Here is a 26736-nt window from a genome sequence, read left to right on the forward strand (position 1 = left end):
AGCACTTGAGAACAGTCCCTCACCCCCAAGTCTCTTTTACAGCATTACACTAAAAACCTGTAATACAGAATGTGTTATACTACATCTGTGTTATTTGAGGGAGCAAATGTATTCCTTTAAACTTTGTGGTTTACTTTAAAATGTGCTCAACTGTCATAAAATAAATACAAAAACAGCTTCACTTTCTTTATTAAAAAAATTATGGTTTCCCTTCCTTTATGGTTTAATATTTCATATTTGGCTGTGCATAATAAGCTGAGAGTTGAGCACGCTCAGACACACCTGGATAGAAAAAGAAACATTCATTATGGTTTTGTTTTTTGCATGCAAGTGTTAATTAAGGCTTCCGGTCGTGGGCCTCGCACTATGAGTCGCACCTACAGTCAATGTTGTGTATCTTTACTCCAAACGAAAGGCAGAATCAAAGGTTTGCACACAGAAATCATTTCATGTCCAGAGACAGATGTGATAACAGCTTCCTGAGATCTGCTGGTTTAAGCGGCCAGGCGTTGAGCGGCCAGTTCCTCTGCATCGTCACGGTTCTCGTGGATGTCCGCCAGTGTCCGCACGAAGCGGGTCCATTCCTCGCCCCGCGGGACTGCGATTTGCTTTGGTGAAACAGAGAGAGAAACATAATACAGAGCGTTTTGTAAAGAGGTGTAAGTCTGTTGTGGATTGTCATAGTGAACTGACCCCATCTCGTCTTCTACTCTATCTGCTGAGTGACCTCAGTGGCCCCTGAAGGGCCGTGCTGTTAGGGCCCCTCTCTGACAGACATGTAATTGTAGTGTGTGTCATATTTAGAGGATCGGAGTGGGCTTTTTACATGACAGGAGTGAGGGAGAAGGTGTTTTACAGTGTGGCAGGTCTGTGATGTGTCTTAAAGGGACAGTCCACCCAAAAATTAAAATTCTGTCATTGATTACTCACCCTAATGTGGTTCTAAACCCATTTAGATATTTTTGATGAAATCCGAGAGCTCTCTGAAGCACCAATAGACATCAAGGATCCACAGTTAATTAAGTGAGTTAAGTAATGACAGGATTTTTATTTTTGGGTGAACTGTCCCTTTAAGTAAACTCTACTGTCTTACCTCGCCGACGTCGTAAATGTGTATCTGTCCCTCGGAGTCACCCACAGCGATCTCTCTGCCCGATTGAGACCAGTGCAGTCTGTTCAGAGCGGGACTGCCTTCCACTGACACGCTGGCAGTGGGCACCTGCACACACACACACACACATTCAATTGATTTTCTCCATCTGATCATAAAGACTGAGTGTATGAGAGGTTGCAAGCGATGAGATCTGATCTCTTTGTTCAGTCAGTATCTGACACATCCGCATTATACAGAGAGAGTTTATGTAACACACAGGAGAAGCGGATTCATCACTTCCAAGCTGAGATTTGAAAGTAACTGGTTGTCAAACATGTTGAAGTATGATGCCTTGTTGCAAATATGGACTCAAACTATCAATGAGTAAAACATGCAAAATAACCCTGCAGCACAAAAGCAGTCATAAGTGGCACAGGGATATTTGTAGCAATAACCAACAGTACATTGTGCATGGGTCAAAATTATAGATTTTATAGTATAGATCATGTTCCATGAAGATATTTTGTAAATGTCATAAATATAAATATATCAAAACGTCTTTGTTATCAGTAATATGCATTGCTAAGAACTTCATTTGGACAACTTTCAGGCACGTGATCAGCTAGAGACAAAAAAGAAGGAAAATTTGACCACAGCCCAAGCCACGCCCCCAGCACTCGTTATTAAAAATCTATATTTTAGCGCTTTAAAAGATATATCTCATATTGTAAAATTACATACTGTCCTGTAAAAAATAAAAAGCAGCATTTAATAATCATGACAACAATATAATAATATGTTATAATAAAGTACTATAATATATTATGATAAAGGTATATAGAATTGTTATTATTATTAAAGTACTGTTTGGAAAACATTACAATTAGCGTATTTTTCGGACTATAAGTCGCACCTGAGTATAAGTCGCATCAGTCCAAAAATACGTCATGATGAGGAAAAAAAACATATATAAGTCGCACTGGACTATAAGTCGCATTAATTTATAACCAAGAGAAAACAGTACCGTCTCCAGCCGCGAGAGGGCGCTCTATGTTTTCAGTGTAGACTACAGGAGCACTGAGCAGCATAGAGCGCCCCATCGCGGCTGGAGACGGTAATGTTTTCTCTTGGTTCATTTCTCTTGGTTCATGTCAAATTAATTTTGATAAATAAGTCGTATCTGACTATAAGTCACAGGTCTAGCCAAACTATGAAAAAAAAAGTGCGACTTATAGTTCGGAAAATACGGTATTAATGATTTTGTAATAACTATCTTCTGCTCATCAAGGCTAAATAAAATATAATTTTTATTTAGAAAAACAAACAAACAAAAAAAACTATTTTTGAATTGATTTACATTATATTATTTTCATGCAAATGAGTTGTATTTCAAACTATTTAAATCTAATTGGGTACACTGTTTGTTTTATAAAACTGACTGCAAAAAATCTTTCATGAGATGGTTTCAGAGCGAATGCATAAATATCCAGATACACTGAATATTGTCAAGAGATTGAAAAATGTTTTTTGTTACTGTTCTAACTACATTTCTCATAAAGCGATTCTGGCTCTCAGTCAGTTAAGTGCTGGATCAAAGCTTGATTATGGGTTCAGACCATTATTGTCAACACTAAATATGTCAGTGAACATGTGCATCATTTATTCAGTGATATTTTTTTTGCTTGACCTCGGTGTCGTTGTTGAGGTTCCACAGGTCGACGCGTCCGAGTCCGTCCACACAGGCGAAGAGAGTGGGATGCACCGGAGACCACATGACGTCATACACATAATCAGAGTTGTCCTCAAACGAGTACAGCGGCTTGTTACTCTACAGCAGAGAGAGGAACACAGTCAGCTCAGAGACTCGTGACTGACAGGGTTATGGTGTAAGTGTTTATGGATGCTGTGCTACCTTGGTGCTCCAGAGTTTAACAGTCCAATCAAATGAGGCGGTCAGGAAGAGATGAGAGAAGTCTACAGGTCCTGCAGCTGTGTGACAGTGAATGCCTGTGATTGGACCGTGATGCCCCTCAAACATCTCACTGATACCTGCTCGACTGCTCACACACACACACACACACACACACACACAGAGAATGATCAGCATCTCAGCATGTCTCCATCAGTCAGTTAACACACACACACACACACACTGCTGAGAGACGCTGAATGTGTGTGTGTGTGTAGAGGAGCAGACGCTCACAGCATCACCAATGAAGAAGAAACATTGACTCTTTTAGCTCAGCTCATCACAGCACACACAAACACACTGACTACATCTCATTCAGAAAAACAAACCACTTTTCATATTTCTGATATGACAACTTGTGCTCGAACGTTCAGGATCTTCCAAAGTTTAGAGACAATGAATTATATGATGATGTTATAACTGTTTCAGTAAAGCTCTGTGGTCACAGAGAACAGCATACATTTATTATTAGTAGAAATCCAATAATAATTTCCTAATTAAATATTTATTAACTATTTACTTTAACTAAACACCAGCATTCAAAAGTTTGAGGCACGTAAAATTAAGGATCTTATTCTAACCAAGGCTGTATTTATTTGATTAAAAAAAAATTGTGAAATATAAAGAACTGTTTTCTTCTCAAATATAAACTTTTTTCCTTTGAAAAGTAATTTATTCCTTTGATGGCAAAACTGAGTTTTCAGTAGTAAGATTACAAATGTTTGTACTGTCACTTTTGATATATTTAATGCATCCTAAATTAATAAAACTAAAATTTCTTACAAAAAAAAAATCTTAGTAACCCTCGACTATTGAAGGGTAGTATACGCAAACAATTACTATATATTAATAAATAAAATAATATAAAAAAGATAAGTATATATTTTTCTATAAATACGTAAAATATATTTTTTATAATTTTATATTAGATTTATCAGATATTTTTATTAGTATACAATAAATAATCTTTCCAAAACCTTTTTTTTTATTCACCAGTTCTAACATAAACTAACTTGATGTAAAGCATGTTTGCCCAACATAGATGACACGGGTAAGATTTTTGGGCCAAAAGGACAAATTCTCACTATTAACAAACCATTAACTACGACTTCTGCCTCAATACACTCTTAATTTGCTGCTTAGTAATAGTTCGTAAGGTAGTTGTTAAGTTTATTGAATAGGATTAGAAATGCAGAATATCTGCTTAATATTTTAATAATATGCATGCTAATAAGCAGCTAGTTAATAGTGAGAACTGGACCCTATACTAAAGTGTTTACTAATTTTTTGTAATAGCACTAATACACTGAATATGTTACATACACAATATCCAGCTTCACTATTAAAATGTAGCAATTGTTTTGCAATAACAGCATTGTGAGTGTGTTGTGTGTGCATTACCTGCCATGCCGACAGGCTGTGTAGACCGATCCATCCTCACTCCCCACCACGAAGTTATTAACGTCACCCAGAGGGAAGGACATGGAGGTGACCGCAGCTGATTTAGACTGCTTGAACACCAGCTCCATACTGTCCTGAAGACACACACAAATCAATAACACCACAGCATCAGCCTCTTCCACAGATTAGAAATGGGCAATTTAAATCCAGCCAGCCCTTTACCAATCACTAACATCTGACACTGCGGTTCGGCAAATGTTTGTGGAAACTCGCAGCATGGAAGAGCTTGTGCTCCTCAGTGAGCCTTTTACAGCACTTCAGATGCCAACGGATTCACCTCAGCAAGATTTGTGCACAACATTCACTGCTTTGACTGGTTGAGTAAGCAAGTCGCTGTCTTTGAGCGTGATATTTAAACTCTGGAACCATGAAGGCATATTTGAAGGGCATTGTGGGCACCTGTGGTTGAGACAGCATGTCCAGACTCCAGGAGCACATCTTTCCATCAGTGGAGATGCTGATGAGGTTATGAGCGTTCTGTGTGCCGACCACATTCACACAGTACACTGGGTGCTGCGTGGAGGAGAAACAGAAATGAAACAAATCAGAAAAAATGTGCAATATTTAGTTTTAGGCTCTTGGACTGCAGTTTCCAGTTCGGCGTGTGAACGTCACGTACCGTGTGCGCCGCGGCAGAGAGAGGCGTCCTCTGGACAGGGGTGCGTCTGTTACTTCTGTTGTCCCACAGGACGATCTGTCCTGAGTAAGTGCCACCCACAACCAGGTTGGGATGAAACTTTGCAAACGTTGCAGACATTACAGCAGACTAGAGGAGCGAGAGAGACAGAGATAATTACACAGTCCTTCAGTCCTACTGGACAAAACTAATTATTTCATGCTAATTATTCTACAAATACATTTGACATATTTAAGTACTTAATATAAAATACCCTTTGCATACTAAACCGGTAAGTCTGCTAATTTGAAGTAACTCATTTTATGCTTTAATTGTGCAGAAGTAGTGCTAAAGTCCAACTAAATATATGCTGAAGTATGCATATGTATGCATATATAATATATATGCATACATTGACCGATATTGTCTAAAGATCATATAACCATCATCAATAGTGACATTAAAACACATGTTAGGCCTAATATTAAGAAATGTGCATTGTGCACTAGTACTCCTAATAAAGTTTAATTATAATTATTAAATCTTAAAAAAAAGTCTTGAGCAATGTGTCAGTATAGTTCAAATCTATTAACTAAGTAGGATACAAGTGATTTTAACTTTTAATTTTCATTCAACTGCAAAGCACAAAGATATTTTAATGAAACCTGAGAGATTTTTGCAACTTAAAAGTTAATTTCAAGTTCTGATGCTTGGAGGAACAGAAATCTGTCAAGTTGTGTTAAAAATCTCTTAATGTGTGTTTGTAGATAAATTACAAAACCCACAAATAATGCACAAATTAAAATTATAATAAAAAAATGTAGATATATATCAAAAATATATATACAAATGTCATGCCAATAAAGGAACTTGTAACTTGACAAACTTGAACTTTAAATTAAAGTCTTAAGGGTTTGGATGAAATCATATGAAAGTGAGCAAATGATGAGTTTTCATTTTTAGGTGAATTAACCCTTTAAGTATTTACACTTACCTCAAATAAGAGTTAACCAGCCCAAACACACTCAGCAAAAACATGGAAAAAGTAACAACTTCACACCTCTTTGAGTGTGTGTGTGAATACTGTTGAAGTTTTTCCATGTGCGTGTGTGTGTGTGTGTGTGTGTGTGCGGATCAGTTGCAAAGGGTGGCACATGTGGTTCTACTCAGGCCGTCCCAAGCAGATCACCTCAGGCCAAACACACAGCCAACACTGAACATACAGCAACACTCATCACACACACACACACACACACACACACACACACACACAACTGATCAGTGGAAAACGAAATGCTAGAATTTGCTTCTGTGTATATATATATATATAAAGATAATAATGTGGATCACACTAGCTTTCCTGCATGTGTAATGTAAGATTTAAACAAATCTCTTCTCATTTATAAACAAAATTATGCAAAAATAAATAAATAAATAAATAAATACTAACACGATAACTTTTTATTAAAGGTCCCGTTCTTCGTGATCCCATGTTTCAAACTTTAGTTAGTGTGTAATGTTGTTGTTAGAGTATAAATAATATCTGTAAAATTCTAAAGCTCAAAGTTCAATGCCAAGCGAGATATTTTATTTAACAGAATTCGCCTACAACGAACGACCCGTTTGGACTACATCCCTCTAGTTCCTGCAGTAATGACGTCACTAAAACAGTTTTTTGACTAAGCTCCGCCTACATGAATACACAAAAAGGGGGCGTGGTCTTGTTGCGCTCTGACGGAGAAGAGGAAGAGCTGTGTTTGTCACATGTCGTCGAAACGTTGTTATTTTCATCTCGGAGTCCAATCATCTTTGTTTGGCTTTCCCAGGGACGCTGTACTTGGAGATTAATGGTTACAATTTATGTTTAACTCGGTTCCCGAAAATTATAATCCACATGTAAAACTATGTGCAGCACATTTTGCTGAGGACAGCTTCCTCAATCTCAATCAGTTTAATGCTGGATTCACACAAAGATTATTCCTGAAAGATGGAGCAGTTCCCTCTTTGTCTGGAGAAGGCGTTGTTTATGGACCACAACCGGTAAGTGTATTTTATTATTTAAGTTGGTGCGTTTAACGGTTTCTGTAACTTATTACACAAAGGGCAATGCTTATTAGCTTTGTTAACTAGATGTTAGGGCTGTGCAAAAAAGTCTAATGCTATTTTCATGCGCATCTCGTCAGTAAAAACACTCCTGTGATTATAAGTACATCTCCAGCACGTGCGTTCAGATCAGGATTGCCAGGTTTTCAAAACAAATCCTGCCCACTTGCTTCTCAAAACTAGCCCAATCACATTTCCAGGAGGACAGCGCGTGCTCAGCTGATGTCGAATCACAACACAGGAACCGCTGGCACAATCACAACTCCTTACGTATTTCTGAAGGAGGGACTTCATAGAACAAGGAAGTCGTCAGCCCGTTTTTATGACAGTGAAAACAGCGGTATACAGATAGGTCAATTGTGTGAAAAATACTGTGTTTTTTTACAAGCGAAACATGAACACATGTTATACTGCACACTGTAAACACAATCAAAGCTTCAAAAAAGCATGAAAAACGGGACCTTTAATATATAATATATTTTAACATGGTTGTGTGTGTCAGTGAATCACAGTGTGCAGGGGAATGTGAGGGGGACAGAAAGATACCGAGCGGAAGAGAGGATGGAAGGAAATCCGTCTGCAGGCCACCCGTGAGATCTAGGGCCGGTGTGTAGGTGTTTGTATATGACAGTCATGTTACGTGGGATGGCTTTCAGGAGGTGTGTGCACGAGGAGGAGTGAGAAGTCAGTCGTTGCTGATTAAAGACAGGCGTGTGTGTGTGTGTGTGTGTGTGTACCTGACAGTGGAAGACATACTCCGGTGTGGTCTTCTTGTATTTCATGTTCCAGACCAAAGCCACTCCATCAGGCTCATGCGGGGCTTCCTCGTTGTTGTTGTAAGAGGCGACCAGCAACTCTGGATACTGTCAACACATGTACAGGTCAAGAACTAGACTTTATACTACATAACAAAAACGTTTGCCTTCCAGCATCAAGTCTGACAGAGTCTGACCGACAAGCATCCACTTGTATGTATTATTTTTTAATACTGATCATTCAAAATGCAAACTAAATGCTACATAAAATCATTTACTCATATTTTACCCTTACATTGTTCTAAACCTATGACTCAAAAAGAAAAAAAGCATTAGACAACCCCTGTGCTATATTCAGACTGAGATGTAAGTCTTACATGTTTGAAATGACATGTTGGTGAATAAATGATGACATTTTTGGTAAAAAAAAAAGAATAGCTTTTCCAGAAAGAAAGCTGTTTCGTTTGTGGTATTTAGTGTAAATGTATGCATTTGGGGTTGATGCTGTAATCCACTGAGACCCTTATTTAAGCTGTTGTTCAATATACAGCAATACTGAAACAAATGAAAAGTTTTTTAGTAAATAGAGTAGCTAACCGCTTCTTCAAAAGGGGAATCTGACTGCATTTTAAATACTGTCAATGCAAGTGTGTAACTTTTTTTTGGTTAATTTATATACTTTCTTATATGCATGGACAGTTAATAAACCAACAAAGTCATGAAGTACCTGATGAGCCACTAACTGCTTGAGTAAATGCATGACGCCAGGAGGTTTCTCTAGTAAACTCACACTGACAGCATTGTGTGAGTGTGTGTTTTGTCTCCAATCACACACATCTGTTTGTGCTGTGGACACACATGAGGTGCAGTGCGTTCAAGAGGGTTTATACTCTAGATCTATTACATCAATCTAGACACAGCGACTCCAAGACATCGTCTGTATGAGCTTCTGTTTAAAACAGCCAAAGAAATCACCTTTGAAAAACACTTGCAAGCATACGGCCAATGTTAAATATCTTCACATCCCTGTCGGTTTCAGACAAATTCCTCTTATTATTTCTTTCTATTACTATCATCAACAAGCAGATGTTCAAGAATATCATGGGTAGCAAAGAAAAAAAATGGGTAGTTTTGAAATCTAGGGAAGCTAATTTAAAGTTAAATGTGTATACAGAGGGGAAAATAAGTATTTAGTCAGCCACCAGTTGTGCAAGTTCTCCCATTTAAAAAGATGAGAGGTCTGTAATTTTCATCATAGGTACACTTCAACTATGAGAGACAAAATGTATTTAATCCCTTATATTTTATCCCTTTGTTGGTGATGACAGAGGTTAAACATTTTCTGTAAGTCTTCACAAGGTTTTCACACACTGTTGCTGGTATTTTGGCCCATTCCTCCATGCAGATCTCCTCTAGAGCAGTGATGTTTTTGGGCAACACAGACATTCAACTCCCTCCAAAGATTTTCTATGGGGTTGAGATCTGGATACTGGCTAGGCCACTCCAGGACCTTGAAATGCTTCTTACGAAGCCACTTCTTCGTTACCCAGGCGGTGTGTTTGGGATCATTGTCATGCTGATTGTCTTGCTGATGGAAGGAGGTTTCCACTCAAATTCTCACGATACATTGCGCCATTCATTCTTTCCTTTACACGGATCAGTCGTCCAGGTCCCTCTGCAGAAAAACAGCCCCAAAGCATGATGTTTCCACCCTCATGCTTCACAGTAGGGATGGTGTTCTTTGGATGCAACTCAGCATTCTTTCGCCTCCAAACACGACAAGTTGAGTTTTTACCAAAAAAGTTATATTTTGGTTTCATCTGACCGTATGACATTGTCCCAATCCTCTTCTGGTTCTTCCTAATGCTCTCTAGCAAACTTCAGACATTTACTGGCTCAAGCAGGGGGACACGTCTGGCACTGCAGGATTTGAGTCCCTGGCAGCGTAGTGTGTTACTGATGGTAGCCTTTGTCACTTTGGTCCCAGCTCTCTGCGGGTCATTCACTAGGTCCCCGTGTGGTTCTGAGATTTTTGCTCACCGTTCATTTTGACCCCACGGGGTGAGATCTTGTGTGGAGCCCCAGATCGAGGGAGATTATCATTGGTCTTGTATGTCTTCCATTTCCTAATAATTGCTCCCACAGTTGATTTCTTCACACCAAGCTGCTTAGCTATTGCAGATTCAGTCTTCCCAGCCTGGTGCAGGTCTACAATTTTGTTTCTGGTGTCCTTTGAGAGCTCTTTGGTCTCGGCCATAGTGGAGTTTGGAGTGTGACTGTTTGAGGTTGTGGACAGGTGTTTTTTATACTGATAACAAGTGGAGGACAGAGGAGCCTCTTAAAGAACTTGTTACAGGTCTGTGAGAGCCAGAAATCTTGCTTGTTTGTAGGTGACCAAATACTTATTTTCCACCATAATTTGCAAATAAATTCATTAAAAATCCTAAAATGTGATTTTCTGGATTTTTTTTTAATATTTTGTCTCTCATAGTTGAAGTGTACCTATGATGAAAATTACAGGCCTCTCATCTTTTTAAATGAGAGAATTTGCACAACTGGTGGCTGACTAAAATTATTTTTAATAGACAAGGCTTGAAAGAATTTTCAGCATCATTAGTGTCACATGATCCTTCAGAAATCATTCTCATATGCTGATTTGCTGCCTAAGAATGATTTTGAACAGCATTTCAGAATTTTTTGCCTTTACAAATTACAAATGTCTTATATGGTACTTTTGACTCATTTATTGTGTCACTGCTCAAAAGTCTCATAAAAAAAAAAAATATTAGGGATGCACCGAATATTCGGCCACCGAAAATTTTCGGCCGAAAATGGCCCAAAAGAGCATTTTCGGTTTTCGGCCGAAAGACTTTTATCACCGAAACAACACGGCAGGGGCGCCCCCAAGGGGTGGCCAGGGGTGGCCACGGCCACCCCTGTGGCCACCCCTAGGATTATTTGCTGTGGGACCTATTAATTTAAATGCAGAAAGTAAATTCACAATAGTTTAAGAAGTGAAAAAAAGTGCAGCAGCTGCAGCAGCCAGAGTTTTGCGTCTCTGAGCAAAACTAAAGTGTTTCGTTCCTGAATGAATCAACCGTTTAAATGATTCGGTTCAATCGCAATGACTCACTTATTAACAGTGACTCGCTGCCACCTATTGGCGGTTTTAATTTCACATTTTATGGAACCTTTTCATTTTTTAAATAATTTCAAACATCAGTTTTCAATGTTTTATCTTTAAAATATCCAAATTTATTCATTTGTAACTGCAGGTTAAAGTATTCCATGTTCCACGGAGCTGCATTAAACAGTGTGTAAAAACATCTAAATGGCACTTCAGATGCAGCTTCTGTTTTATCTACATTGCAAAGATCAATTTTGTTGATACTGATTGCATTTGCTTGGTAACAGCCCAAATGCAAGTATTTGACCTAAAATATGGTGCACACTTTTAGAAATAATGTTGGAAAGGTAAAAAAAAATAAATAAAAAAAAATCAGGTGTCAGCACAATTAAAAATAAGATATCAGCACAATTACACTCAGCACAATAGTGTAATTATCGTTATCAATAAAATCCTAGAACTCACAGATATAACTTTTTGTCTATATTGCAAACCCTTAATTTTTTTTTCTTTATTTTAATGTGCCACCCCAAAATTTACTGTGGCCTCATTTGGCCACCCCTGTTAACATTTTCTGGGGGCGCCACTGCAACACGGCCGAAATGTTGTGATGATGACGCTAACAGAAACCGTGACCTGCACGTGCACCTGCATAGCGCAGACCACGAGCTCCCCGCGACATTCACTTCACACCAGTGAGAACATTCTCTCTCTTCTTATTCCTTTATTCGCAGCACTAAAGCGTCTCCTAACAAAGAGATTGAGACGGACCACGAAGTGAAAACAAAGAAAAGTACAGTCTTATAGAGTCTGTTAGCACACGTCTCACTGAGATCTTTTCGGATCCTCTGCACTTCATCGCGAATGTGCTTGATCCGCGTTATAAAGATCATTACTTGGATCCGGAAATAAGGCAGCGCGCACGAGAAATGATCCAGGCCGTGCTGGATGTGGAGAACCCACGTGGAGACGGAGAAGCGCCAAGCGAAGGAGACTGAGATCAGAGCGCAGAAAAAAGACTCGTCTCTGGGCATTCACCCTCGTTGTCTGATATTTTCAGTGAAATTCTGCAAGAAAGTGCCTCAAATAATAATACATTGGCTATTGTTCTAGTTCTTAGGCTACTATATATGTGACATTTTATTTACAGTAGCCTATATATAGTTTTATATATATATAATATATATATATATATATAATATATATACACACACACACACACACACACACACACACACATATATATATATATATATATACATACATAATATCAGATTGTAGCCATATTTCTGCTAGATTTTCTGCTAGATTTCTGCTTTAATTTGATAAAAAATGTTTATTTATGCCCTGGCCCTATTTAAATACACTCTCTCAAATATTTCTCAAATGTCAGGCAGATGACAAGCTCAACTGCTCAACAGCTAGATGGTTATCTGTCTGAAGTCCCCATCCCCAGAAGTGATAACCCTCTTGCCTACTGGAGAAGTAATGCACTTTCTAGTCCTACAGAGAACAATTTCAAATGCACTTGACCTAAATGCACTTTGTTTTTATGAGAGAACAGTTCATTTTAAAACCTTTCTGCAGGCCAGTAGGCCTGTACATTATTATTTAATATTCACATGAGTGGGATACATTTTTAGTTTGAATTTTATTTTATACTGTGCATTGTTGCAATGTGCTTAATAAATATTTGCATAAATTGTAATTATGTATTTTTATGTTTTTTATAATTTATGTAATTGTAATTATCTTTGAAACTTTAATATTAATTTATGCAATTGCAATGTCTTAATTTTAGTAAAGTTAGTACATGGTCATAGCAATAAATGCAATGGAATAATTGGCATAATTTCTTTCGGTGTTTCGGTTTCGGTTTTCGGCCTTGGTTTTCTCTTTTTCGGTTTCGGCCAAGAATTTTCATTTCGGTGCATCACTAAAAAATATATATATATATACATGTAACTGGTCCCAATTTTGAACGCTATTGTATATGTTACAAAGTGACGAGTCAGCTGCCTCCTCCCTGATTGTCAACGGCACCACGTCCTAAATTGCCGCCCTTCACCAGGCTCCCGACTGCAGTGGGTGTGTGAGAGGAGGAGCGCTGGACGAGTCAGGGCTGGCGGCGTGTGATGGGGCACACCTGAAGGAAATGAAGCCTCATCACCGCCGCTGTTTAAAAGCCCAACGTGCCTCTCCTCGGGAGACCGGTCTCTTCCCCGTGCATGCACACTGGTGTCCTCGTGGGTCCAGGAAGGGTGCGTTGAGGGACTCCCGCGCCACCAGAGACGTGAGCTGCCGGACCCGCGATCCGGATGGGAACCGCACCCGTTTACACGGCCGTCGGGCCAAGATGCCGGGCTGTCCATCCCCTGCCAGAGCCGCGGCCAACGAGAGTGATGCAGCCGCTAGAGGAAGCTGCCGCCCCTCGCGCCCCGGACCGAAGAGGGGAGCGCGTGCGGCAGCCAGCCTCCATGAACACTGCCCGACCCACACGAACCCCGCAGCACGACGAGGACACCAGATTCCCTGTTTATTTTGGACACTCTTCCCCTTTGGCCACCTTTATCCCGTTTTATTTGATTTTCTGTTAATAAAAGCCTCTCCGAGGCCTGACGCCACGCCCACTGTGTCTGTCTTGTGCTCCTCCCGTCACAAATGCAATTAATATAAAGCTTCAAATTTTTCAAAAAAATTAATAGAATAAATTAAACCACGCTAAAATATTTCATGAGAATCAATATTTATATTTGAAATTTTGTTTGGTCACGTACCTGTGGGGACCAATCCAGACAGGTCACCACTCGCTGTTTGGACCAGCGATCATCAACAAACTTCCTGTTTAGAGACAGTTTGGTCCCAGCCTGCATCTCACTAGAGACACACACACACACAAACATCAAGCAGTGCACATGAGCTGGTTTGTGGTTTCGTTTAGGTGAATAGAGCTGACTGTTACCCCTCCTTCTCCTCCACGTCTCGGCCGCTGTAGTCGAAGAGAACATCCACGTGTTCGGAGAGAGCGCGCTCCATGATCCGTGTGCTGTGATCGAAGAACTCCATGAACTCCTCCGAGTGCAGGATCTGCAGCTTCTCCTCCTCTGTTAGCTCATGAGGGGGCGCTACACTCACAGACAGACAGGAAACAACCCCAGGTGTGTCACTGGATCAAACTAACTGCATTCATGCATCAGAGTTATTACACTCTTGATTCTAGTGGTTGACAAATGTTCCAAAGCGTTTCATTAAACAGTGATTATTTCTCCATAACTGCATGGCTGTGAAGCAGTTCCAGGTATGTTCCAGTCTATCTAGTATTAAACTGTCAATATTTCAGTGGTCTGTTCTTCCTTGCATATATTCCTAACATTACACTAAAAACGGACACACTTTATTTTAAGGTCCTATTAAAAACCATTAACTATGACTTTTGCCTCAATAAACTCCTAATTTGCTGCTCATCAATAATAAGGTAATAGTTAAGTTTAGGTATTGAGTATTGAGTAGTCTATTTGAAACGTTTCAAATAGACAGTATTAGAAAATATTAAGATGACACTAAAGTAACAGTGATGAATTACACTGGAGTCGGCAGAATGCTGTACATGAGGTGTGTTCAGTACCTTCCTCGTCTTGTTTCTCTGCTGGTTTCTCTTTCTCTGCCTCGACCTCGGGCTGCGGGGGGGCGGTCTCTTCCTCCTCATCTTCCTCTGCAAGAGGAAGATCACAAACATCAACATAATTCACACCAGAGCTGCTGAACTCTTATTATAGGGCCCATGTTACTCGGGCTATCAATGGGTTAATAGTATTTTCAAGATTTATTTGTTAACTGTGGGTTAACTGATATTAAACGACTCTTTGTAACATCACAGCACTGCATTCCTTCTAATTTTACAATTTGGATCCAGAATTTATTGTTAGTATAATCCACATTTACGCATCCACACCTATTCAGTGTTCAGCAACGTGGCCTGAGCACAATACCAACTATTCTGCATGAAGTCAGCCAATAGAAATAGAAATCATTAACATATGTAAATAACCTCTTAAAGGTACAGTAGCAAAAGCAGTCTTTTTAATTCTAAGGGTCAGAATTAGATTTTCATGGCGTTTATCTCTAATACACGTCATCAAAAACAATAATTATGTAGTTTTTGATTAAAAGAAACATTTAAAAGAGAGGTTTTTTTTTGATGAAGTCACTGTAATCTAAAGGGTGGGAAATTTACTCTCATTTTACTTATCAACCATAGAGGTTAAATTAAAGCTAACATTTACCTGCCATTTTCTCTAAATAAAAAATATATATAAAATATCTTACTATATGAAGTGTATCAAAAAACATGCAATGTGCATTTTTAAAATGTGACTGATTCTTATAAGAGCATCTGTACCTGAAACCGAACAAACACAATATATCTGATTGTAAGATAAAAAAAATGACCATCATTGTGTTAAAAGAACCAACCTTATAGCAGGTAAAAGGTGTTAATTTCACCCTGAATCCCCATTAACATAAAATAATCAGGACTGTGGAAGGAATTGCTTCATCTCACTGGATCTGATTAATATAAATAGAATAAGTGGGGGAACAAAATTGAATTAAACCAGCCAACAAATTCCTGAAACCCAGTGAATAAGTGACAAGTCAATGACTGCTAACAACCTGTTTAGTCTGTTCAAATGCCCAAGAACAGCCTGGAGTGTGAGTGTGTGTGTGTGTGTGTGTGTGTGTGTGTGTGTGTGTGTGTGTGTGTGTGTGTGTGTGTGTGTGTGTGTGTGTGTGGACATATCTACATCCCAGAGTCCGTCCTTTCTCTAATCTACATGGGGCTACACTGTCACCGAGGTCTTAACCTACAGCCCGTCCAACAGACTCCTGGTGTAACTGAGAGAGGGACTATTGAGCAGCGCATCCCACACACACGCAGGGCAGCAGGTGCCAGCGGCTGAGACAGATGACGGCTGTGTGTGTGTGTGTTAGGCAGATGGTTTTGCTGCGTTTGTGTGTGTGGTGGCACAGGGATGGCACAGGGGTTTCTGCCTGACTGCTCTTAGTCAAGACTCTCTCCGGATACACAAGTCTATGCAATTAGAGAGTCGGCAGGGGGTCCAGGGACCTCTATTCACCCCCAAACATGAGCAGCTAAATGAAGCTGCTGCCCTGACCAGCTGTAAGCCACACACGGCTCATCTCTGACAATGCTCTACCAATGAGGCCTGAACAAATGTAAGGCTCAGGGAAACATTTTTTTAAAAGGATGTTACAAGAATAGGTCCCAAAATGGAATGTTTCTATTTATTTGCATTCATACCGTTCTGAATCCGTATGACTTTCTTTTCTCAGAGGAACAGAATAGGAGAACGACTGAAAAAAATTCTAGCCCCTCTCTTCAGTATAACAAAAAAAGAAAAAGGGACCCGGTGTGAAAATGGCACTTTTGGGAAAAAGTAAAATTTTTGAAAAATGTACAGGTTTGGAGCTTTACTAATAATAATAATTAGTGGCCGACCGATATATCGGCAAGACCAATATATTAACCGATATTTGGCATTTTGCAAATATCATATCGGCCAATAGGTTTTTCTGCTTGGGTGAGGTGTTCGAGATGGGACTTTTATTTTGACGGTGGCTGAGAGCGGCAGCTCTTGAGCAAACAGTGCTAACCTTCCCCTCTTGCTCGTCATCATCGTTAACAGTTCTGTCTATTATGGATAGAAGTCTGTCTAACAATCAGATAGAATGATTAAACAAAGGAATTAATGTATACAAAAAGTGTTATAACGATTGCTTTTATATTATTAGTTTGGATTCATTTGAACAAATCAACGAATGACTAATGAACATTTAATTTCACAAACCTTGGAAACTCAGTCGAATCCAGCTGTGAGATCTTGTGAAGTGTGCATGTGTATCAAGCATGATCGCATGTTCTCTGCATGACTGTCGGTTTGAGTAAACTGGATTGAAACTTCATAATTTCAAATTATGCTGCACGTATTCATGTCATTTTCTCAGTGTGCTGTATGTAAAATGAGGGTTACTCTGGCTTTATTTGAAAAATATGATTTCCAATGCACACAAACTTCCCAGAATACTCAGTGCCCTGTTGGTTACAGTGTTTACTTCCTTTTTAATTATATTTGTATTAAATATTTGTGAAAAAATACTTTGTCATCTAAAGTATAGGTATGTTTATTTTACAAATTTATTTTTTTAATCCATTGTCACATTATATTGGCATCATATCGGCTATCAGCCCCTTGTTTTCCAAATTATCAGTTATCAAAAAAAATAATAATAAATAATAATAATAATAATAATAATAATAATAATAATAATAATAATAATATATATATATATATATATATATATATATATATATATATATATATATATTATTATATTTTTTTTTTTTTTGGTAACTGATAATTTGGAATATTATATATATATATATATATATATATAGGTCGACCACTAATAATAATAACTTAAAATATGAAACAAAATAAATACCTAACAGGCGTAAAGGTGTACCTTTTAAGAAGTAACGCCCCAGTTACAGTTTTCTACTTTTTTGTTTGAGTGTAGTAAATGTAAAATAAAAATCGCAACATAAAAAAATACAAAAAAAATAATTTAATAATAATAAAAATAATTGTAATTTAAAGAACAACTAAAAAATTCTAATACTAATATTTATCTTAATTTCTTAATTATTAAAAGTTTAAAACACCAAACTTTTATTTAAATCACCACCTTAAAGCTTTTGTTGACAAGGAGGCATAGATCCTCTTCTGACTATTATTAATTCCTCATTGTCATTAGGACATGTCCCCAAAACCTTCAAACTGGCTGTTATTAAGCCTCTCATCAAAAAACCACAACTTGACCCCAAAGAACTAGTTAATTATAGACCAATCTCGAATCTCCCTTTTCTGTCCAAGATACTAGAAAAGGTGGTATCCACACAATTATATTCCTTCTTAGAGAAAAATGGTATATGTGAGGATTTCCAGTCAGGATTTAGACCGTATCATAGTACTGATACTGCTCTCCTTAGAGTTACAAATGACCTGCTCTTACCATCTGATCGTGGGTGTATCTCTCTATTAGTTTTATTGGATCTTAGTGCTGCGTTTGACACAATTGACCACAACATTCTTTTGCATAGACTTGAATACTTTGTTGGCATCAGTGGAAGTGCATTAGCATGGTTTAAATCGTACTTATATGACCGCCATCAGTTCGTAGCAGTGAATGAAGATGTATCCTATCGATCACAAGTGCAGTATGGAGTACCTCAAGGCTCAGTACTAGGGCCGCTACTCTTCACGCTTTATATGTTACCCTTGGGAGATATCATCAGGAAACATGGTGTTAGCTTTCACTGTTATGCTGATGATACTCAGCTCTATATTTCTTCGCAGCCCGGTGAAACACACCAATTTGAAAAACTAATGGATTGCATAGTCGATATAAAAAACTGGATGACGAGTAATTTCTTACTGCTAAATTCTGAAAAAACAGAGGTGTTAATTATAGGACCTAAAAACTCTGCTTGTAATAACCTAGAACACTGTCTAAGACTTGATGGTTGCTCTGTCAATTCTTCGTCATCAGTTAGGAACCTAGGTGTGCTACTTGATCGCAATCTTTCCTTAGAAAGCCACCTTTCTAGCATTTGTAAAACTGCATTTTTCCATCTCAAAAATATATCTAAATTACGGCCTATGCTCTCAATTTCAAATGCAGAAATGTTAATCCATGCATTTATGACCTCAAGGTTAGATTATTGTAATGCTTTATTGGGTGGTTGTTCTGCACGCTTAGTAAACAAACTACAGCTAGTCCAAAATGCAGCAGCAAGAGTTCTTACTAGAACCAGGAAGTATGACCATATTAGCCCGGTCCTGTCAACACTGCACTGGCTCCCTATCAAGCATCGCATAGATTTTAAAATATTGCTTATTACTTATAAAGCCCTGAATGGTTTAGCACCTCAGTATTTGAATGAGCTCCTTTTACATTATAATCCTCTACGTCCGCTACGTTCTCAAAACTCAGGCAATTTGATAATACCTAGAATATCAAAATCAACTGCAGGTGGCAGATCCTTTTCCTATTTGGCGCCCAAACTCTGGAATAACCTACCTAACATTGTTCGGGAGGCAGACACACTCTTGCAGTTTAAATCTAGATTAAAGACCCATCTCTTTAACCTGGCATACACATAACATACTAATATGCTTTTATTATCCAAATCCGTTAAAGGATTTTTAGGCTGCATTAATTAGGTAAACCGGAACCGGAAACACTTCCCATAACAACCTATGTACTTGCTACATCATTAGAAGAATGGCATCTACGCTAATATTTGTCTGTTTCTCTCTTGTTCCGAGGTCACCGTGGCCACCAGATCCAGTCTGTGTCCAGATCAGAGGGTCACTGCAGTCACCCGGATCCAGTACGTATCCAGACCAGATGCTGGATCAGCACCTAGAAAGGACCTCTACATCCCTGAAAGACAGCGGAGACCAGGACAACTAGAGCCCCATATACAGATCCCCTGTAAAGACCTTGTCTCAGAGGAGCACCAGGACAAGACCACAGGAAACAGATGATTCTTCTGCACAATCTGACTTTGCTGCAGCCTGGAATTGAACTACTGGTTTCGTCTGGTCAGAGGAGAACTGGCCCCCCAACTGAGCCTGGTTTCTCCCAAGGTTTTTTTCTCCATTCTGTCACCGATGGAGTTTCGGTTCCTTGCCGCTGTCGCCTCTGGCTTGCTTAGTTGGGGACACTTCATCTACAGCGATATCGTTTACTTGATTACAAATAAATGCACAGACACTATTTAACTGAACAGAGATGATATAACTGAATCCAATGATGAACTGCCTTTAACTATCATTTTTGCATTATTGACACTGTTTTCCTAATGAATGTTGTTCAGTTGCTTTGAAGCAATGTATTTTGTTTAAAGCGCTATATAAATAAAGGTGACATTGACATTGACAACAGCTGGTTTATAAGCACTTCTCATGACAAGTTTTGGAAGATGATCGGCACATGTTGTGTTTCCAAATGCATTTTCTATCTATGCACACAACTCACAGCACACAAATGCATGTGGAGCAGCATTTACTGCAAACGGAGACACTGAAAGCAACAGGTCATGAGCTGCTTAGGCGTAAAACAATACACTCCCATGCTTTACTCTGAAATATGCAGTTCATGTTCATCATTAAATTGCATTCTTAGTGCAACTAATACATAACCTGATTTCGGATTTATTTTTGATTAGCCATTGACCTGCATTTTATGAATTACCAAGGACCACAGTTTCAGCTAAAATCGTATTTATTGTTCTAATCAAGAAAAGAAAGTCACCAACATCTTGGATGGCCTGAGCGTAAATTAACTTAAAAAGAGTAAATTAACAGAAATTTTCATTTTTTGGTGAACTATCCCTATTATATATTAGCTCATCTGTTTGAAACTGACAAACAAATCAAGTACCGCAGCACTGGCGAAAATCCCGTTTGACCGAGAGAAATCCAACTTCGGTCATGAAACTCTAGATGGCACAGATTGATAGGTCATTAACGCAAACTGATGATATTCATAACTACTTGGCACAAGCCGATTCATTTTTCATATGTACCCAATAAGCTTACCGCTTTACATTTAAATGGCTGGGTAGCGTTCACTATGGCATTTTGCAACGCACTTTCAGAGTTCCTCTGAAACCCTCCACCTTCCCCAGCTCCACCTGTGTAGATCTGCTACGGGTTATTATATATGCTTTTTGTGCAGCAGCAGTATGTCTTATATACTCACAGCACCATATCACCTTATCTATTGGCAGGAGCAAGTTCCTGTACTTGCTTTGCAGCAGCAGCAATAACCAACAGCAGCATAGCAGATCTATCCCACCAAGACTAAATACATTAACATTGTCATATACATCAACTTGAGTTGTCATGATAGAATTACTTGAACCATTTTGTAGTTAAAAGGCTAGTTCGCCCATGCTTTACTCACCCTCAAGGCATCCTAGGTGTATATGACTATCAAGTATATGACTAGACAAATCCAATTAGAGTTATATTAACAATTGTCCTTGATCCTCTAAGCTTTATAATTGCATGGTTAGGTGTTTTTGTTAAACAGTCGAAAAGTAGTCAAATAAAGCATCCTTCCATATTAAAATGTGCATCACACATGGCTCCCGGGGGTGAATAAATGCATCTTGTAGCAAATTGATGTGTTTTTGTAAAAAAAAAAAAACGTCCATATTTAAACCAATTTAAACAGTTTTGTGTAACTTCCGCTAACTATCATGCACGCGCTCATTCATTTACCAAAGGAAAACCTCTTGGCTTATACAAATATTAATATAAATCCTATATAAATCTTCTGTTAATTTTCTTTAAAAATCCTTGTTTTGTACTTCTAATTTGTGACAGGCGTTTTGTTTTGCTGTCTGTCCTCTGTGCTTCTGCATTCGTCACTAATCATCGTGCTTATGTTACACAGACGTCCTATGTCATCCGCTAGAATGGATTACACCTATGACAGTTAGCGGAAGTCAAATCTGTCAAATTTATTGTGAAGAGGAAAACCCCTTGAGATGTAACATCTCGTTTTCGAGGGGACCTCGAAGTGAGAGAAGATAGTTTATATCCTTTTAAATATGGATATTTTTGGACATCATTGGAGGCCTTTGCTACAGCCGTGTGATGCGTTTTTTAATATGGATGCACTTTTTTTAACTACTTTTGGACTGTTGAACAAAAAAACCATGCCATTATAAAGCTTGGAAGAGCAATTCGTCAGAAAGAAGATAGTCATACACACCTAGGATGCCTTGAGGGTGAGTAAAACATTTCATATTTTTGGGTGAACTAACCCTTTAATGTAACTTCTGTAGTCTATTTCAAATGGGCAAAGTATCAGACACATCTTCAATATTTTCTTCACACAAAACTGACCTCAGGACACTTTGAATTTAATGCTACAGTTGAAGACTTTTATACATCATACTATACAGAAAAAAAGCATCTAGGATTTTCATCAAAGATCTCGTCCAATGACATGAGGATAAGTAAATAATGAAATCAATTTAAATTTTTGTTAAAATTATTCCTTTAATTTCCCAACAAGCAGTCCTATTCGATAATCAAAATGTGGTTCGTCCATACTAATGGCAGCTTTTAGCATGACCAGAAAAAAACTTGTTTTAATAGAGAGTAAAATTGCCCTTTCCTGCAATAATCAAAATGATAATGTCATCTGTCAGATTTTACATCAGAAACATGTCCACGGCTCTCTCAGGAAGGGCCGGGTTTGAAGAAAGAGAGAGAGAGAAAGAAAGAGAGAGAGAGAGAGAGAGAGAGAGAGAAGGAGGGAGAAGCGGGTGGTGGGGGTTCGCTCTGATGAGTTTATGGAGTCGTTCTGATGACACGGGCCATCTCGCCGTGCCGGGCCCGTACTCAGCAAGGACAGAGGAGAGAAGGTTAAAATCTCTCCTTTCAAGGGCCTCAATCAGGCTCGGAGGAAAACAGTAATCAGTGTCTTTCAGTCCAGGGACCGAACGCAACGCAGCCCTTTCTCCGCCAGCCAGACCCGAACAATCAACCTGCCAGGCATTAGCAACGGAAAGACAATCTGAAAATAAGGGGTGTAATGCACCTGCCAGCAAAAATGCCCATTTGGAAAAAAGCAAGTGATCCTGGTGACCCCGCTGAGGGGAGGAGAGAGAGAGAAAGAGAAGGAGAAAAACATTTAACAGAATTCACCCTGATGGCAGATCCCCTTCCCATCACACCTCATCTCAAACCAGCAGCAATTATAGCTTTTGTATCCCTCAAGAAATAAAAGCTTTTTGCGGGGGAGGGCATAAGCAGAGAAAGAAAGAGAGCGGCCGGTAATCGGCAGGCTTTGTCAAAGGACAATGTATTAATGCAAGCACCACATGGGGTCAGAGGTTGTTCGAGAACAAGACTAATGCTCTTTGATGTCCTCTGCAGGTGCACAGAGTCCGTCGGACGCCCACAGAAAAGGAGACGCAGAGAGACCTCTGAACGCTGACTTCCATGTTTGTGCTTGTGAAAGAGGCCCAGGCGAACCTCGGCTCTGTGAATAACAGTCCGGTACTCCAGAGCAACCTAAAGCCCATGGTTTCGTGATGGGCTTTAGAGCTGGAAAACAAAACAAAGAGATGTGCGCAGCTCTCCTCCAGTTGCATCCTCATCCAGAGAGGAAGTTCAGTTGAACAGATCAATAAAGATCAATGTTCAACAGCGCTTCTGAGCTTCAGAGGCACATTTAGACACTGGATTTGATTAATTGAATATACCTCTAAAGCATAAAGTTGTAACCACTGCTATTCAGCATATTTTCAATGCCAAAATCCATTTATTTCAATAGGAGTCCCCAAGATTTGGTGTTCCACGTACAGGCAGATTAGTTGGTTTCACGAAATCGGCAGGTTGAGAGTTGCAAGATAGTTGCTTGTTTTAAATGTAACTTCTGGTCTTTCTTACATTGCATACATTATATTTTGCCAAAACTTAGCTAATGTGAAATGTACATTTCGCAAGCAACTGAGCAGATTGAGACAATTTATGCCCCATTGTTTTCTGTGAAGGCATTATAAACAAATACACCTCTAATGCCCAAAAACACTGTCTTCAGGTGCGGCAGTTAACATCCAGATATTTCAGTTCTGCGTACAGGCGAAAAACTTCCTGCAGATTTTGCAAAAGGTTCAGTTGGTCACATGAAATCAGCCAGCTGACCAACAGATAGTTGGTTATTTTAAATGTGACTTCAGTGTTTCATTCATTGCATACATTACATACGTTCTGCCTAGGAAATTTTGCCAACATTTGGTAATGTGACTGCACATTTAACAAGCAATTGATCAGATTAAGTCAGTTTATGTCCCATTATTTTTAGTGAAGAAATTTACACAAGTTATCAAAATGCGGTCTTAAAGTGTGGTTAAATTTACTATTGTCTGGTTAATGCTCACAGTCAAATTCCAGTCAATTGGAGTCTATGGGAATTTTGCATACTGTATGGGCAAAAGATTTCACAACAGGCTCAATATGAATCTATGACAATCTACAAGATCGGGAAGATTTTTCCAAATTCATTGTAGATTTTGCAACAGATCCGAGTTCGTGCCACGAATATAACTTATCTTATAAGGTTTAAAAAATGTGATAGACCACAAACATAAGGATAAAAAATCCTAGATTTAACCGTTTTACTCCTATAGTGTATGGTGTGGCATGATGTGACAAAGACAGCACACCACACACGAACAGATTTTCAACCAGTCTCGACTGTGAACACAGGAAATCTCGCAAAATCTCGTGAGACTTCAGAATAAGCATGGCAGACGATATGCAGGAAGAAATAGCAATGATAGTGTTTGGAATGATTTTATACATGACACGTTATATAAACATTCGTGCTATTGCCACAAATCAACAAGCTGATCCTCCATCTCTGCTGTCCACATCAATTTCCCTTTTTGCTGCGCCATGACTTCTTCCATCTTCCATCATCTCACTTTCTAACTGGATATAGGGGTGGTGTTAGCGCAGTGGATAAGACATGGCTTTGGTGTGAGAGACCCGGGTTCGAATCCACTGTGAGACACCAATGTGTCCCTGAGCAAGACACTTAACCCCTAGTTGCTCCAGAGGCGTGTGACCTCTGACATATATAGCAATTGTAAGTCGCTTTGGATAAAAGCATCAGCTAAATGTAAATGTAATATTGTTTTGTTTCACGTGATAATCTCCAGAGCGTGCAAGCGTTTGTCCTCGGGGTTCCCCCCAAACATCAGGATTTCTGATCATAAATATTAAACATGTTGAATATTTACGATTCGCGATCAGGTTCGTACACTCTTAACACACCTCACACCAAGAGAAAATCTGATAAAATAATCTGTAGAACCATCAAGATAATCGGGGCATAGCTAGGATTTTCAGAAGAGGGGAAATCAGCCCAAAATCAGCCCGATAATCTTTTGGTGTGTACCCAGCATAAATGTTGCTAATATGACTGGACCTTTAACAAGCAAATAGATAACTACATTTTATATATGTATATATATATATATATATATATACACACACACAGTACAGACCAAAAGTTTGGACACACCTTCTCATTCAAAGAGTTTTCTTTATTTTCATGACTATGAAAATTGTAGAGTCACACTGAAGGCATCAAGGGCTGTTTGACCAAGAAGGAGAGTGATGGGGTGCTGCGCCAGATGACCTGGCCTCCACAGTCACCGGACCTGAACCCAATCGAGATGGTTTAGGGGTGAGCTGGACCGCACAGAAGGCAAAAGGACCATCAAGTGCTAAGCATCTCTCGGGGAACTCCTTCAAGACTGTTGGAAGACCATTTCAGGTGACTACCTCTTGAAGCTCATCAAGAGAATGCCAAGAGTGTGCAAAGCAGTAATCAAAGCAAAAGGTGGCTACTTTGAAGAACCTACAATATGACATATTTTCAGTTGTTTCACACTTTTTTGTTATGTATATAATTCCATATATAATTCCACATGTTTTAATTCATAGTTTTGATGCCTTCAGTGTGAATCTACAATTTTCATTGTCATGAAAATAAAGAAAACTCTTTGAATGAGAAGGTGTGTCCAAACTTTTGGTCTGTACTGTACTGTGTATATATATATATATATATATATATAATGTGTGTAATTGACTGATAGCTGATGAATGATGAAATAAGTGTGTTTAGGAGATGACGGACAATAGTATTCATTTAGAAATGCTTGGATGTGTGAAGAGCTGTGCTGAGGGTTCCTCACTTTAAGAGAAATGCTCTCCATACGAGAGGTTTCTTGTGATTAGCATGGGATATTAACCCTGCGAAGAGCACAAGGGCAATTAAAACAATCACTTTTAATTCAATTTCACACTCTCACAACCCCTGGTGCTCCAGCAAGCAGAGCTGTGGATCGGGCAGTAACACAAGTGATTCCCATCCGCACATCGCACGTCTTTTTGAATGTTTTCAAAGCACACTATAAACCTAATGGAAGAAGCACAAGACAACAGCATCTAAATCTAAAAACCTTCAGACACACGGTCATATCAGGTCAGAATGCCACATTAAAAAATGCAACACAATTCAAGCAATGCACAGCAGCAATTGCACTGTATGACGTGACTGTATGGTGTGGTTCTGTTTACACATCACTGATGCAAATATGTATCTTGAAAATTTAAGGGCGTCACTTTATTTATAGAATGCATTGAATGTAACCGTATCTGGCCCTCAGCTACAGCACTGACACCTGTGTGTCCTGCTGCATACACCTCATGACCAACACAGGGCTGAGCCTTCAACAAGCCTCTTCACCACAAACCACTCCATCAGTGAGAAAGAGAGCGAGGGAGATGGGAAACCTCCCAATGTCACCCAGAGGGATTTGACATGTGCTGGAGGAGAGCGGGTGAGAGTTTATGAAATGATTATACAGTGGCAGGAATGGAAAGAGATATATATATATTTGGGAGATACATATATAAATATATATTTGGGAGT

At 39.0% G+C, this 26736-nt stretch overlaps 1 protein-coding gene across 1 annotated transcript in view; it reads right to left on the reverse strand.

The window, feature by feature from the left end:
• Window positions 1-229: 229 nt before the first annotated feature.
• The window catches only part of LOC132094856 (dynein, cytoplasmic 1, intermediate chain 2a-like), a 42771-nt gene continuing 16264 nt past the window's right edge, over window positions 230-26736 (reverse strand). The window contains exons 6-16 of the mRNA XM_059499487.1: window positions 14750-14836; window positions 14087-14249; window positions 13902-14001; window positions 7980-8105; window positions 5143-5289; window positions 4923-5036; window positions 4464-4597; window positions 3006-3150; window positions 2781-2921; window positions 1094-1219; window positions 230-608 (exon numbers count right to left, since the gene is read on the reverse strand). Coding sequence (XP_059355470.1) covers window positions 495-608; window positions 1094-1219; window positions 2781-2921; window positions 3006-3150; window positions 4464-4597; window positions 4923-5036; window positions 5143-5289; window positions 7980-8105; window positions 13902-14001; window positions 14087-14249; window positions 14750-14836 — 1397 coding nt within the window. The 3' untranslated portion in view covers window positions 230-494. The remainder of the gene's footprint in view (window positions 609-1093; window positions 1220-2780; window positions 2922-3005; window positions 3151-4463; window positions 4598-4922; window positions 5037-5142; window positions 5290-7979; window positions 8106-13901; window positions 14002-14086; window positions 14250-14749; window positions 14837-26736) is intronic.

The sequence above is a fragment of the Carassius carassius genome, chromosome 19 (genome assembly GCF_963082965.1).
Source record: "Carassius carassius chromosome 19, fCarCar2.1, whole genome shotgun sequence".
NCBI lineage: Eukaryota > Metazoa > Chordata > Actinopteri > Cypriniformes > Cyprinidae > Carassius > Carassius carassius.